A 12,365-nucleotide genomic window follows, 5' to 3' on the forward strand; every position below is an offset into this window, starting at 1 on the left:
TTATAAAGATTATAAAGACTTTAAAATAAAACGCGAAAAAGAGAATAATAATAAAGAGAGTTAAAAACGCTAGAAGAGAGAAGAAAGCTAAAAAGATAGAAAATATAAATTATAATTTACTTATTTATAAAGATATTATTAATTATATATTAATAGAAAGCGAGTAAAATAGAGAAGATTAATAAGAGAAAAAGACGCGTTAAAGAATATAAATAGATAGATCTTAAATTGTTTCAACGCTATAAAATATATAAGCTTAAAAAAAGTATATATATAGTATCTAATTATAATAATAATAAATTCTTAAATAATCTTATTAATTTATAGAAGATAAAGAAGTTATTAATAATTATAATTATTATATATAATAAAGCTTCTCTTAATATTAATAATACTCTCTTAGTTTTATATATTATTATAAATATTAAAAAAGATTTCTCTTTTAAAGTTAAAGATAAAGATAAAGATTATAAACTCGATATATTCTTATTTAATTTATATCTTCTATTAAGCTAATATCTTAATAGAAAATAATAGAAAGACTCTTATTTAAATCTTAATTAAGTATTAAAATTATTAAATCTAAAATAAAAAATAATAATATTAATTATTAATTAATTAATTCTAGAATTAAGTAATATTAATATAAACTAACTAATATAAATTATAAAATTTAAAATAATTCTTATTAATAATAAAGAATTAAAATTAATAAAGCGAAGTAAGAATATACTATATAATTAAATATCTAAATTAATAAATATATACTAAATCGAGATAGAAAATAATTTATTAAGAGAAGTTATTTTTATAATAACGAAGTTAAAATACTTTATATAAAGCTTCGATATAAAAATAAATATATATTCTAAATATAGTAGAATAATAATTAAATCGTTATAAATAATTTAATATTAAAAAATATTATATTAAATAGAGTTATTAGGCGTTATTATATTAAAGTCGCGTTATTAATATATAGCTTATTTAAGTCTTTCGCTAATATATCTATTAAATAAGATAAGAGAATTTAAAGCTTTATTAGCGTTTCTAATAATATTAAATTATATATTATTAATAAATTAGAATAAAGAAAGATATATAAATTATACTTTATAAGATAGCTTAAATAAAGATAATTATTAAATTACGTTTTAAGATAATTTAATATAGCGAGAAAGACGTAATTATAATATTAAAAAAGAGTATTTTAATATATTTAAGATAATAAGAGTTATCTTATTTATAATAATTATAATTAGCGAAAATCTTAAATATCTAAATCTTTAAGAGTTAAGTCTTTAATTAAAATATTATATTAACGCGCTTAATTAAATAATAATTAGAATATAAAGAGATTAGAGATAATAACTTTATAAGAATACTCGATTTATATAAAATATTAATAATTAATCTATAAGTTTCGAGGCGAGAAAGATATTAATACTCTTAACTAATTATTATTATTAATACTTTAAACTCTTTCTAATAAGAATATAGCTTTTCGACTATATAAACAATTTTCATTTAATTCTAATAAAGAAAATCTAAAATATTATTTAATCTTATCTTAAGACCTATATAACGTTATCGTCTAAAGATCTAAAGGCGATAATTAGCGACTTATTAATCGATCTTTAATTTACGCGCTGAGATTTATAAAATAAATAAAATATAATATATTTTATAAAATTTAGATTAATTAACTTCTCTAACTAATAGTCTTTAAAATAAAAAATACTTCTTATTTTAATTAATAGTTATATTATTATATAAAATTTTCTTCTATAATAAGAGAGTATTTCTCAAATTTAGATAAAGAAGTAAGTATTTTTAATTACTCTTATTTAATAATATTATAATTTTTATAATAATTATTCTTTATTATAATCTAGAGAATTATAATTCTAGATATTTTTATATTAAAAGATAAGATAATAAGAAAGTTAAAGATAAGCTCTTTACTATTATTTTATTATTTATATAATTATAATACTTTTTAAAAATATATAAATATATTAAGAAGTTCTAAAGAGATATAAAATAATAGAAAAGATTTATTATATACTATATATTACGATAGCGTATTTTAAAGATATATCTTAGATTAATAAAAAAGATATAGAGATTTTTTAAATTAAATAACTTATATAAAAATTCGCTAAATAATATTATTAAGAAATCGAGCTTTATAAATATTTTAAGAGAAGTTATATTAAAATTCGCTAATACTAAATTATTTAAAAGATTAGATTTAAATCTACTTAAAGATAATAAGAAAATCTCGCGAGTTATTAAAAAATAATTAATATATAAAATAATTAAATAGAAAGAAATCGATTTAATAAATAATAATTAAGACTTAGATCTCTCTAAGCTCGAAGTATAAATACTTCACATCTCGATAAGTAAAGAGAATAGATAAAAAAGATTAAACTTTAATATATCGTCTATAGCTTTATTATAGCGAATAAAAAAAGAGATAACTTATAAAGAGAATAAGTATTTATAAATTAATAAAGTTATATTAAATAAGAAGAAAAAATATAAAGAATATATAGCGTAGTAAATAGAATAGAAAAGATTAGTCTCTTTATCTACTAAGCGAATTAAATAAGAATTAATAGAGAATTAAGTATCGCTATAGCGCTTAGAATTCTAATTATTTAAAAATCTATATCTTAGAGATTATAAATATTATTAATATTATAATAAGATATTACGATAAATCTTAAATCGATAACTTTTATTAAATATCTAGAGATATTAAATTTAATTCGAATTAAATACTCTAAAGATATTATTATAATCGACGATATTATTTAATTTAAATACGCTATAAATACTAATATTATTAGCGAGACTAGCTAATCTAGAATTTTTATAAATATTATTATAATTAATAATACTATCTAGCTTAAATAATTTCGAAAATCTTTCTAATATATATTTAATTAATTAAATTAAACTTTTAATAGATATTATTATTATTAATAATATTATTTAACTTAAATAATCTAGAAAATCTATCTTATATATAGTCTCTTAAATTTTTAAATATATATTATTAAATTAATAGCTTATAGTCGCTTTAAAATCTAATTAACTTAAATAAATATTATCTTAACTTATTAAACGCGAAGTTTATTATATTTAATTGCTAAACTAATAGAAAGAGTTAAATATAGATAAAGTCTATTTAATAGACTAAATCGTACTTATAATACAAACCTAACGGAAATCATACGGAAATTTACTTTTTAGATTTGCAGATGCATATAAGTCGCTCTTATTATTTTTAATTTTTTAATAGATTCGATAGAGATAGATTTACTAGTCTTCTTCTTCTTCTTAAATTTCTTAATATAATTTTTATTCTTTTTAATTTACTTAGCGAAGATCTAATTAAGATTAAATAATTAATAAGTTCTATTATAATAAAGACTATAGTCGTTACACTTAGATCTAAAGATAGCTTTATTATTATTATTATTATAATCATTATTATTATTCTTCTTATTCTTATTATTTATAAATATAACTTTATTATTAAAGTTATTAATACTAGTTAATTTCTAATAATATTCTTTATTAAGAAGTTATTTAATAATATAATTAAAATCTAATTTTAATAGTCTTTCGTTAACGTCTTTATCTCGACTATTTAAAATAATTTTTATAAATAATTTATAAGAGAAGAAAAGTCTATAAAGAAAGAATATTATAATCTTTTATATATATTAATAATCTAACTTAATAAGTTTTATTTTAATCTTTTTAATTATCTTAATATATTTAATAATTTCTTTATAATTAGCTAAATTTATATAGCTAATAATTCTTTATAATACTTTATAAGAGATATATTCTTTAAATTTATATATATCTTTAAGTATTTTAATTATATTATATATATTATAAATATTTATAATATAGATATAATTATCTAATTTAAGAGATATATAAATATTATCTTTAATTTATAAATTAGCGAACTTTTATTTATTATACTCTTTATTTTTTTTCTAATTAATCTAATATTTTAATAAGAATTAAATATATTCTAGCTATTTAATAATAATTATATATTATTTAATATTAGTAATTCTAATTAAATACTCTCTTAAATATAAAAATATTAATTATTAATAAGAATATAGTAAATTTAAAGATCTTCTTAAGTCGTAATTATTTAGACTTTATCTAATTTATTTTCTAGATTTATAGATTATATAATTTTTATAACTTCTCTAATATAGATATAATAGACTATTAATCTTTATTATCTTATTATTCTAATTTACCTATTATAACTAGAAGAACGTATATATATATTTTCTTTTAAAATTTAATATAATTAAAATATTAATATATTATCAGCATTAATCGAAGGCTTATAATCTCTTAATATAATATAATAATAATAATAATAGAAAGCGTATAGATTTAATAATAGAGTTATTAACTATTATATAGCTAATAAAAAATAAAATACTATTATCTATAGTTAGCTATATGAAAGGAATAATAATAAAATATATATGAAAGGATATAGAAGGGACGCATATATAGAATATGGAAGGAACTAGATACGCTGACATGCTCTAGTTGATGATACCACATTTTCCAGTATCACCATCGGTTGCTAAGGAAGTTCTTGTCTCCTTTGCCCCAATGACCCTTCCAGTTCACGCAAGGCCTGCGATCCTTCTATTTCACTTAAGTATAGCGGAATCTCTGCTCCATGGATTTCGGGCACATATCCGACCCAAGTATCGTTATCATCACGCATTACTGTCGTTACTTCGTCCATGGCAGTAGGATTTGATTCACGTTTTGGATCTGTGCGCTGCTTGCGCTGTCCAAATCGATATGCCAGAACAATCATGCTAGCGAAGACGGTCACGCCGACGGGTACGCCTACACCAATGCCCACTTTGGCCAAGGTGGGAAGACCCGGGGATGCAGGTGTAGAGCTGTTGCTGGATCCTGAGCTCGCTGTCGTGGAATTAGTATCTGAAGGAGATTTCGATACAGAAGATGTGGTCACAGAAGTCGTGGCGGTAGAGCTTGTTGCGGACGGATTCTGAACGGCTGACCTCGAGCTTGAAGTTTTTGATGTAGAGCTTGCAAACAAGTTCATGGGAATAGGTGTCGTCGATGAGTTAGCAATCGCATTGTCGATCTCTACCCCTGTGGCTAAAGTCGTGGGAGCAAAGCTCGCAGATGGGGAACTCGGCGTACTGGCTGCTGCAGCCGGGACATTGGAGAGCGCGAGTGTGCCACATGCCTTGCAAGTATCTGATTCAGGGTTGGCCGTGTGGCATTGTGAGAAAGCGGCCTCGCAAATGAAGTTGGGCAAGGTGCCTAAGTATTGTGCTATGTTCGAAGGGCCAGTACCATTGGAGCAGGTGCATGTATAACTAAGTGACGACTAATGACAAGAAGTTTATCAATTGACGCATAGATGGAGGCGTTCGATTTGCCGAAAACTTACACCAGTGCACGAATTGTATTTGGTCTGGGAAAGTCCACCACAAAGTGTCGGGCAATTGGCGGTCTGTGCTTGACACCACTGATCTTTGAGCTTTCGGTTAGCAATGCAGAGGGCAACGAAGCTTATGCGTCAGAAACCAGAGAACATACCCTTGGTGGTCAGATTAATCGAGTCGGGATCAAAGCTGCTCGTGTCCTGGGCTACGGCCTGCCCAATTAACGTGATTACAGTGAATAAAAAGAGCATCTTCTCTTGATACTAGAAGTGATTGACGCCAGAACAAAAAACACATTCCAAACACTCACAACGGGCAAGATAAGAGATGGAGAATGGCAGAAGGTATTTGAGGTTGTAGGCAAGGTTAGAATGAGACTGATACTCATCCTAATAGCAGCGCTTGTACGAAGTGGTCTTCGAGCATTGCGCCTACAAAAACCAGATTGCGCTAACAGTAGCACGGTTTCAGGAGGGTTTTCCCATGAGTAGCATTACAAGATGAGAGCGAACAATACGTGCGCGTACATTCCCTGCGGCAGTCTTAATCGGTGGCTTTTGGTAAGCGAATAGGGAGCATAAGAAAACAAGTCAGAACGGGCTGCATTACTGATGAGCGAGGATGGTGCCTAGGTATACCTGCATCACGAATGTCTGAGGCTCTTGCTTGTTCTCGTGCGTATAGCGAGCAGAGGGAACAGACATGATGCAGGCTAGAGGCGTCGATATTAGGACGACCTAGTCTCAGGCCTCTGATCTAACGATATTAAGGGTTCAAAAGGATTCCAAGCCCGGCCGCCGAAGCGTGAAGACTGCCATGCACAGTGTTGCGCCCAAAGCCATACGAGCCAATAAGTTCGAATAAGTAATAGCAACAGCTATAATAGCTATAATGTTTATAATATTTATAATATTTATATTTATATTTCAATCTTAAAATCGCGAAAGAAAGAAACGAAGTTAATCTCTCGAATTATTAATATAGTAAATATATAAGAGATAGTATAATAGAATATATAAGAGATAGTATTAAGATATATATACTCTAGAAAGATAGAAATTAGTAAGGAGATTTAGAAAACTGCTATTAGATTTATTAAAAATCTTTATTAAATAATTATATAATAATAATAAATAACGATAATATAAGCGAATTTCAAAGAATTTATATAATTATAAGCTAAATGAAATAGCTATATATATTTATATTGCGTATTAGAAAGAGTATTTAAAAGCAATATCATTTATATATCGATTTTTGCCTTTTGGTGGGGGATGCCAAAATCTTTTGTACCTCAGGCGTCCGATGATGGCATAAGGCTGTGGAACGGATTTCAGAACTCATAGCACGCTCTTATATAGGGTGAAGAAGGATATGATTTTAAACATAGGAATTAAAGAATACCACTCATCTCCGCTATTCTTTGAGAGCAGACATCGTTATGAATAGTCCATGCATCAATTCACTTGTGATCCACTCCCAGATCCAGTTCATCGCCGCGAAAACAACATCACCAGCCAACGCCCAGGTTTCGGCTCAAATGGCATTCCCCTGCTGCCACATCTCACACGCAACGTGAACCAACCCGGGCTCCCTAACCTCCACCGCACGTTCCATATCGTACATAGCGAACGTATCCACGGTCCCCAGCCCCCCTCCATTCTCCCACCCTTTCCGCAAAACCGGAACCGCCGGCGCCTTCGATCCATTCTGCTGCACCTTCGAATACGCTGACCGAGTCCCGGTCCCAGCTTTTGACGCCTGCGACCGCAATGAGCTGAACGAGACCGCAGTGCGGATGCTGGCGGCGAAGGGCTGTAGGGATTTCTCCGTGACTAGAAAGTGTAGGGAGGGGAGGTTGGTGGCGATGAGGGAGATGCCGGCTTCGAGCATTCCCCAGTAGAGAAGCGTTGTTAGTCCTTCTGAGGGTGGGAGCGGTGTTAGCCGGACGGGGTTTCGGGGGCCAAGGGGGAGGGAGATGTACCGTCGACGTCGGTAGGTTTTGCGAGGCCAGCGGCTTGGATTTGAAACCCGTAGACTATTCGGACTATTGAGGCTACGATAGACCTGCAATTTCGTCAGTTTGGGTGACGGTTGTCCGTTGGTTTGTAGTAACGCACATAGTGCCCAGTAACAGGACGCCGATGATCCCAATTCTTCGCTGCATCGTCATATGAAGTTGTAGAACCTGTAGACGATTAGCGAAATTGAAGTCTTGTATCATCACAGGGCGTAGGGTTGACAATTGGTATTGGCAGACATATCACCAAGAGATCTGTGATGAGATCGCTGACGAACAAGGCATCGGTATACTGAAAGCTGTCCAAACACCGAGATGCATCGATCAAAGGCCCCCACTCCGAGTCGATATACCTCCCACACTTGAAAAGCTGTATGAGGAAGAAAGCAATCGTCCAAGCTGAGGTGATCCAAATAGCGACCTTACTGACAATGTCGAACTTCGCAGATGCACCTTTGACGAAGATGCGACGGTAGAAAAATAGGACACTGAGCTTTATAAAGCCATAGGCAACAACTGAGATGAGAAAGAACACGAACTCAATCTAATCGCGGATGGATGAGTTGAGAGATGATAAGACTAAGGACTGAGGTGGAGCAAACCTTTTCTACCAGTTCTTGTGGGGGTGTGATTTGATACAGCTGGGCATCCTTGCTGGCGGCGTTGGGGTTTGGAGGGGTGGTGTGGGCTATGACATTCTTTGCGACACCTGCAAGGTGTTCATTAAGAGACGAGTCGAGGCTGAAGATAGGGACTCACCAACGAGCAGAGTGGTGCCTAGGCCAATAACGCAGAGCTCATTCGCAGAAAGTGAGCATTCGCCAATTCTTCCAGTGTTTACTATCTCACAAAGAGGAGACTCACCAGTGCTGGAACAATAAACGCATCATCAAGCCCAAGGCCAGCCCGCCTGTGAAGTCTGGACCAAAAGCGCAATACCACGCTTATCAGTCCTAGTGCTGGGAGAACGGTCGCGGCTGCAATAGTCTGTCCCCGCGTATTCCAATCAAACGATGTCCCATTTGTATAGCCCACTGGCACTTTCTCCGCACTCATGATGGCGTTGTCGTGATTTCAAGACTGTGTATGTTAATCCCACGGAGAGAATTCCCACAAAGATCTTCTGGATAAGTCCGAAAACTTTTTTCAAAGAAGGCCGACGCAGGATGATGGGGTCGAACGGAATGAAAGAGAACATGGAGAGACGACATGCTAAGTAGGGTTTTCCATTCCTCATTGCGGTATCCATCGGATGAATTGGCCCTGCAGGATTTTCAAGGCAGGGGCCATGTCAGTAGGTCACACTCCACCAGAGTCGTACAATGTCATGTCCCAGTCAGCGTCAGGCGGGATAGCACTAGGACCTAGGAATACCGGTAACTTGCTTTTCACGGGAAAGACCTTGGCGCAGGGCCCAAACCTCTCCCAATGACGCTGTCAAGGTCTTCTCGACCGGCATGAATTCGATTTCAGCGCTAGAGAGGTCCAGCACGTAAGTACAAGTGGGGTCTTGGCAACATCCATGATTTCGTTCTCAATGGTCCGCCGGAAAGGTGATTCTGGCAATAGCACTGAAAGGAATGCCAACATCCGATCCGGGAAGCAGGGTATGGTGACGCGCTTTGAGAAGGCTCCTTGCGTTACTGGCTTCAGGAGAGGGTGGCCGACGGTCATGAGACACTTTAGTCTGCTTGGCCGATAAGTAAAAGGACGGAATCATGCATATGCGAGTCACTGAGAACGAAAATGCATATGCACGACACGGACGAGGAAAATCAATCTGCGGGTTTCCGACGATTTTCGCTGTAGCATTAAATCAAGCATGGAGCTAAAGTTTCGTACGGCCGAAAAATCCACCTTCTTGACACGAAGGTACCCACCAATTGACGCCGATTTTACATCCTTCCGTGAACAAATAAGTGGTGAGCACCTATAAGAAGACAAACTTATCGGCCGAAGGCAGCCCGTCCCAGCGGAGCGGAACGGGCCTGGTCCGTCGACGATCTCAAGCTAAAAGCAGTATCAGACGCACTCTGTTTTTACAACTCGAGATTGTAAGTGATCAAGAGTGCCCTTGGAGGGGGAATCTTTAGCGGGCCAGTCTTGACCTTGATTGCAAACATGGTAAAGCTGCCTTTCTAGTTCAACAGTCGATGTATCAGGGAAGGCTTTGAAGGTGGAGGCGAGTCACCCAAAGCGGATCGCGGCCGTAGTGCTGGAATTGATCGATTCCCTACTAAAATTGTGAGAATCGGCTTTCCCTCTTCAATAGCTACCTAAAGCATAAGTCACCTGGACAGAAAATTTTGATACGCAGCAGAACTTTGGCTGCATCGAAAAAACCTTCCGCAGCCTTAACTAATAAAGCAGTCGGATCCATTTTCCGCAGAATAGCCTTAAGACCCAGCAACTTTGATCTGCATCGAAGAAATTCCCTCCATCGCCTCAAGTGTTGAAGCAGTCCGAGCGGTTTCCTGCAGCAATATCTCCATCCACTGCAGCATTGGCGTGCATCAAGGAAAATACCTCCGCCTTTGCATGTGTCCGGAGACTAACGTTTTGTCATGTCGATCTGCATGACCAGCTCGCAAAAAATGGGGAAGCCTTTCTGTGTACTGCAGCTAGCAGAAATCTCTCACACATACCGCCTGGGTTGTTAGTTCCTTGGTCTAGAAATGGCGGGAGCAGGATGCGAGCGTGCAGGTGCAGGCGATCATCGGACGTATAAGGCCAGGGCAGGGTTTTCAATTCTACAACAATGATCCCCACACCGCCTCCACGAACATCTACAGCACAAGACCCACGCGAACAAGCTTCGACGAATTTCACGTCGATTATCAAATCCCGGTATACCCACCCGGCGCGGAGATTGACAACCCATGCTGACTAGTTAGTGTTCTCATTCTCAGGCATCACACATACACAGGGTATATAGGTATGAGGTATCAAGTGGTTGGGCCGTCCCGACGCCGGGATAACACCTGAATAGAGGCCTGAACAGACGTATTCGTACCCCAGCGCCGAGAAAACTCCCATGCCTATGGCATAGACCTGGAGTGAAATGGTAGCTAGCTATATACATAGGTGTGGGTGGGTGGGATAAAAAGTATGCAATGGCTCTGAAAGAGACGAAATCGAATGAAGAGCCATTGACAGGTGCAAAACAGGTGGCTATATAGCTCGTACTGGACACCTATCCCCAACCCCTTGCCGGGGTACCAACAGGGGTACCAACAGGGCCATGATGTCATGTGACCCACTAACCCCCAGTCCCACTGTGGCGATTAAATCATGTGCAAGCCACCACCATGCGTTTCCTCACCTACACCTCCATCGTCGTATTCGGCCTTGTTGGCTTGGTATTGAGTTTGCCAGCATCGCTAGAGGCAAAAGGTGCTTCCGTCGAAGAAGACTTCGAGCCTCCAGTGCCTGGCTCTGATCTTCGAGCGTAGATACTCTGTATGTCATGAAAACAAGCTGACTTGGTTGTTTGAGGCTGACTCATTTGCACATTTGAAAGAGAGTGGAATGGCTGAAAAGTACTAGATCTACCATCATCTCAGAGGCTTGAATATCACATCAGCTCCATGATCTTCAATTGTCGACTTCTGAAGTTAAAGTGAGTGGTGCACAAGGAGCTTGTTCTCCTGCTTCATTCCGTTTCTCGCGGTCTTCATTCAGTGAGCATTCCAAGTCATGGTTAACTCACGTGTGAGCCTCTGTGATGAGTTAAGACACGAGTAGAATCCTAGTGACTACCCCAAGATCGATAATGCAACAGTAATGCAACAGTCAACAAATTACGAAGGACGAGTCTCAGCCTCAGATATGTGAGAAATGGATCCGAATTCTTGACGTGAGTGTTTGGACTCGAGAAAAGGCCACCTCAGCAGAACCTCAATTCCCGAAGCCCGGCAAAGCTCGCAGCTGCTTCATTGCTTTACAAGATGCGCACAGAAAGGGCTCACAGTCGGCAAGAAAACAATCATACACGAGCCCACCAAAAAGGCATGTCAACCTTCGGGAAGTGGAAGAAGGATCTGTGACTATGCCTGCAGATGTCGCTTGAGAGTTTTATTTTCACCGGGCGCTATATTGGTGCATTGGCACTAATTACAAGCGTCAATGAAACACCACAAAGGATCGAGCTTTTGCTGCATCCTTCACTATTTATTGCTTAAGGTACGGGATAAGGGCTGTGACTTCCATCTAGAAGAGATTTTTTGGCTTTAGCGCAAGGAAAGATTCCCACTAGTGACTGAGTCATTCCTTCCAAGATGTGCAATATAGAAATATTACATCTAATCTTGCAGATTTATTCGCGTTTGCAAGTGTCTACAACTCATCTATCTCAACTTCCGTGTCCCCACATCATTGCTTTTGATAGCTCTTGCCGTCAAGTTCGCCTCTCACGGAGTTCTCTGCCTTGAACAAGCTCCTCTTCTTCCCCACCCAGACCTCTTGACCCTTACCACACTCTCCGAAATCTACAAGACTCCCTGCATCTGCAAAACTTTATCCCGGCCTTCTCAAAGTTGAATCGATCTTTAGTCGCCATGTGTGAAGAATCTAAACCAGATTGTTCAGGCGCTTCGCACCCGACAACGCTTTTGGAAAGGAGAGTAAAAACCCTCCCATTTGCACCACCCTCCTGTCCTCCTTCGTCCACATCTCAACATCTGACCGATGCACAGCGACATGAGCTCAAAACATCTTCACCAGCGCAGTCAGAGCAGCTCAGCGACATCCTAAGACGGCATCTTTCACATCGGTTCGTCGTCCCAACGACCTCGGGCTTCACTGAGAGAATGAATCGGGCAAAGGCTAGGGCGAACGAATGGCCAGATTAGAGG

At 35.9% G+C, this 12,365-nt stretch overlaps 3 protein-coding genes across 3 annotated transcripts; 1 reads left to right on the top strand and 2 right to left on the bottom strand.

The window, feature by feature from the left end:
• Nucleotides 1-4,645: 4,645 nt before the first annotated feature.
• Nucleotides 4,646-6,196, bottom strand: HO133_009576 (uncharacterized protein; the record flags this gene model as incomplete). Its single annotated transcript, XM_037300437.1, has 5 exons — nucleotides 4,646-4,998; nucleotides 5,245-5,434; nucleotides 5,498-5,580; nucleotides 5,647-5,755; nucleotides 6,131-6,196. 5 exons carry the CDS (start codon nucleotides 6,194-6,196, stop codon nucleotides 4,646-4,648), a joined length of 801 nt encoding a protein of 266 aa, XP_037154285.1.
• Nucleotides 6,197-7,028: 832 nt separating this feature from the next.
• On the bottom strand, nucleotides 7,029-8,568 carry HO133_009577 (uncharacterized protein; the record flags this gene model as incomplete). The annotated part of the gene is made up of 5 exons (XM_037300438.1): nucleotides 7,029-7,559; nucleotides 7,760-8,056; nucleotides 8,115-8,221; nucleotides 8,272-8,308; nucleotides 8,377-8,568. The coding sequence occupies 5 exons, from the start codon at nucleotides 8,566-8,568 to the stop codon at nucleotides 7,029-7,031; spliced, it is 1,164 nt and encodes a 387-aa protein (XP_037154286.1).
• Nucleotides 8,569-10,820: 2,252 nt separating this feature from the next.
• On the top strand, nucleotides 10,821-11,581 carry HO133_009578 (uncharacterized protein; the record flags this gene model as incomplete). Its single annotated transcript, XM_037300439.1, has 2 exons — nucleotides 10,821-10,960; nucleotides 11,305-11,581. The coding sequence occupies 2 exons, from the start codon at nucleotides 10,821-10,823 to the stop codon at nucleotides 11,579-11,581; spliced, it is 417 nt and encodes a 138-aa protein (XP_037154287.1).
• Nucleotides 11,582-12,365: the final 784 nt, after the last annotated feature.

Source organism: Letharia lupina (genome assembly GCF_014066315.1).
Source record: "Letharia lupina isolate WasteWater1 chromosome Unknown contig_7, whole genome shotgun sequence".
Lineage (NCBI taxonomy): Eukaryota > Fungi > Ascomycota > Lecanoromycetes > Lecanorales > Parmeliaceae > Letharia > Letharia lupina.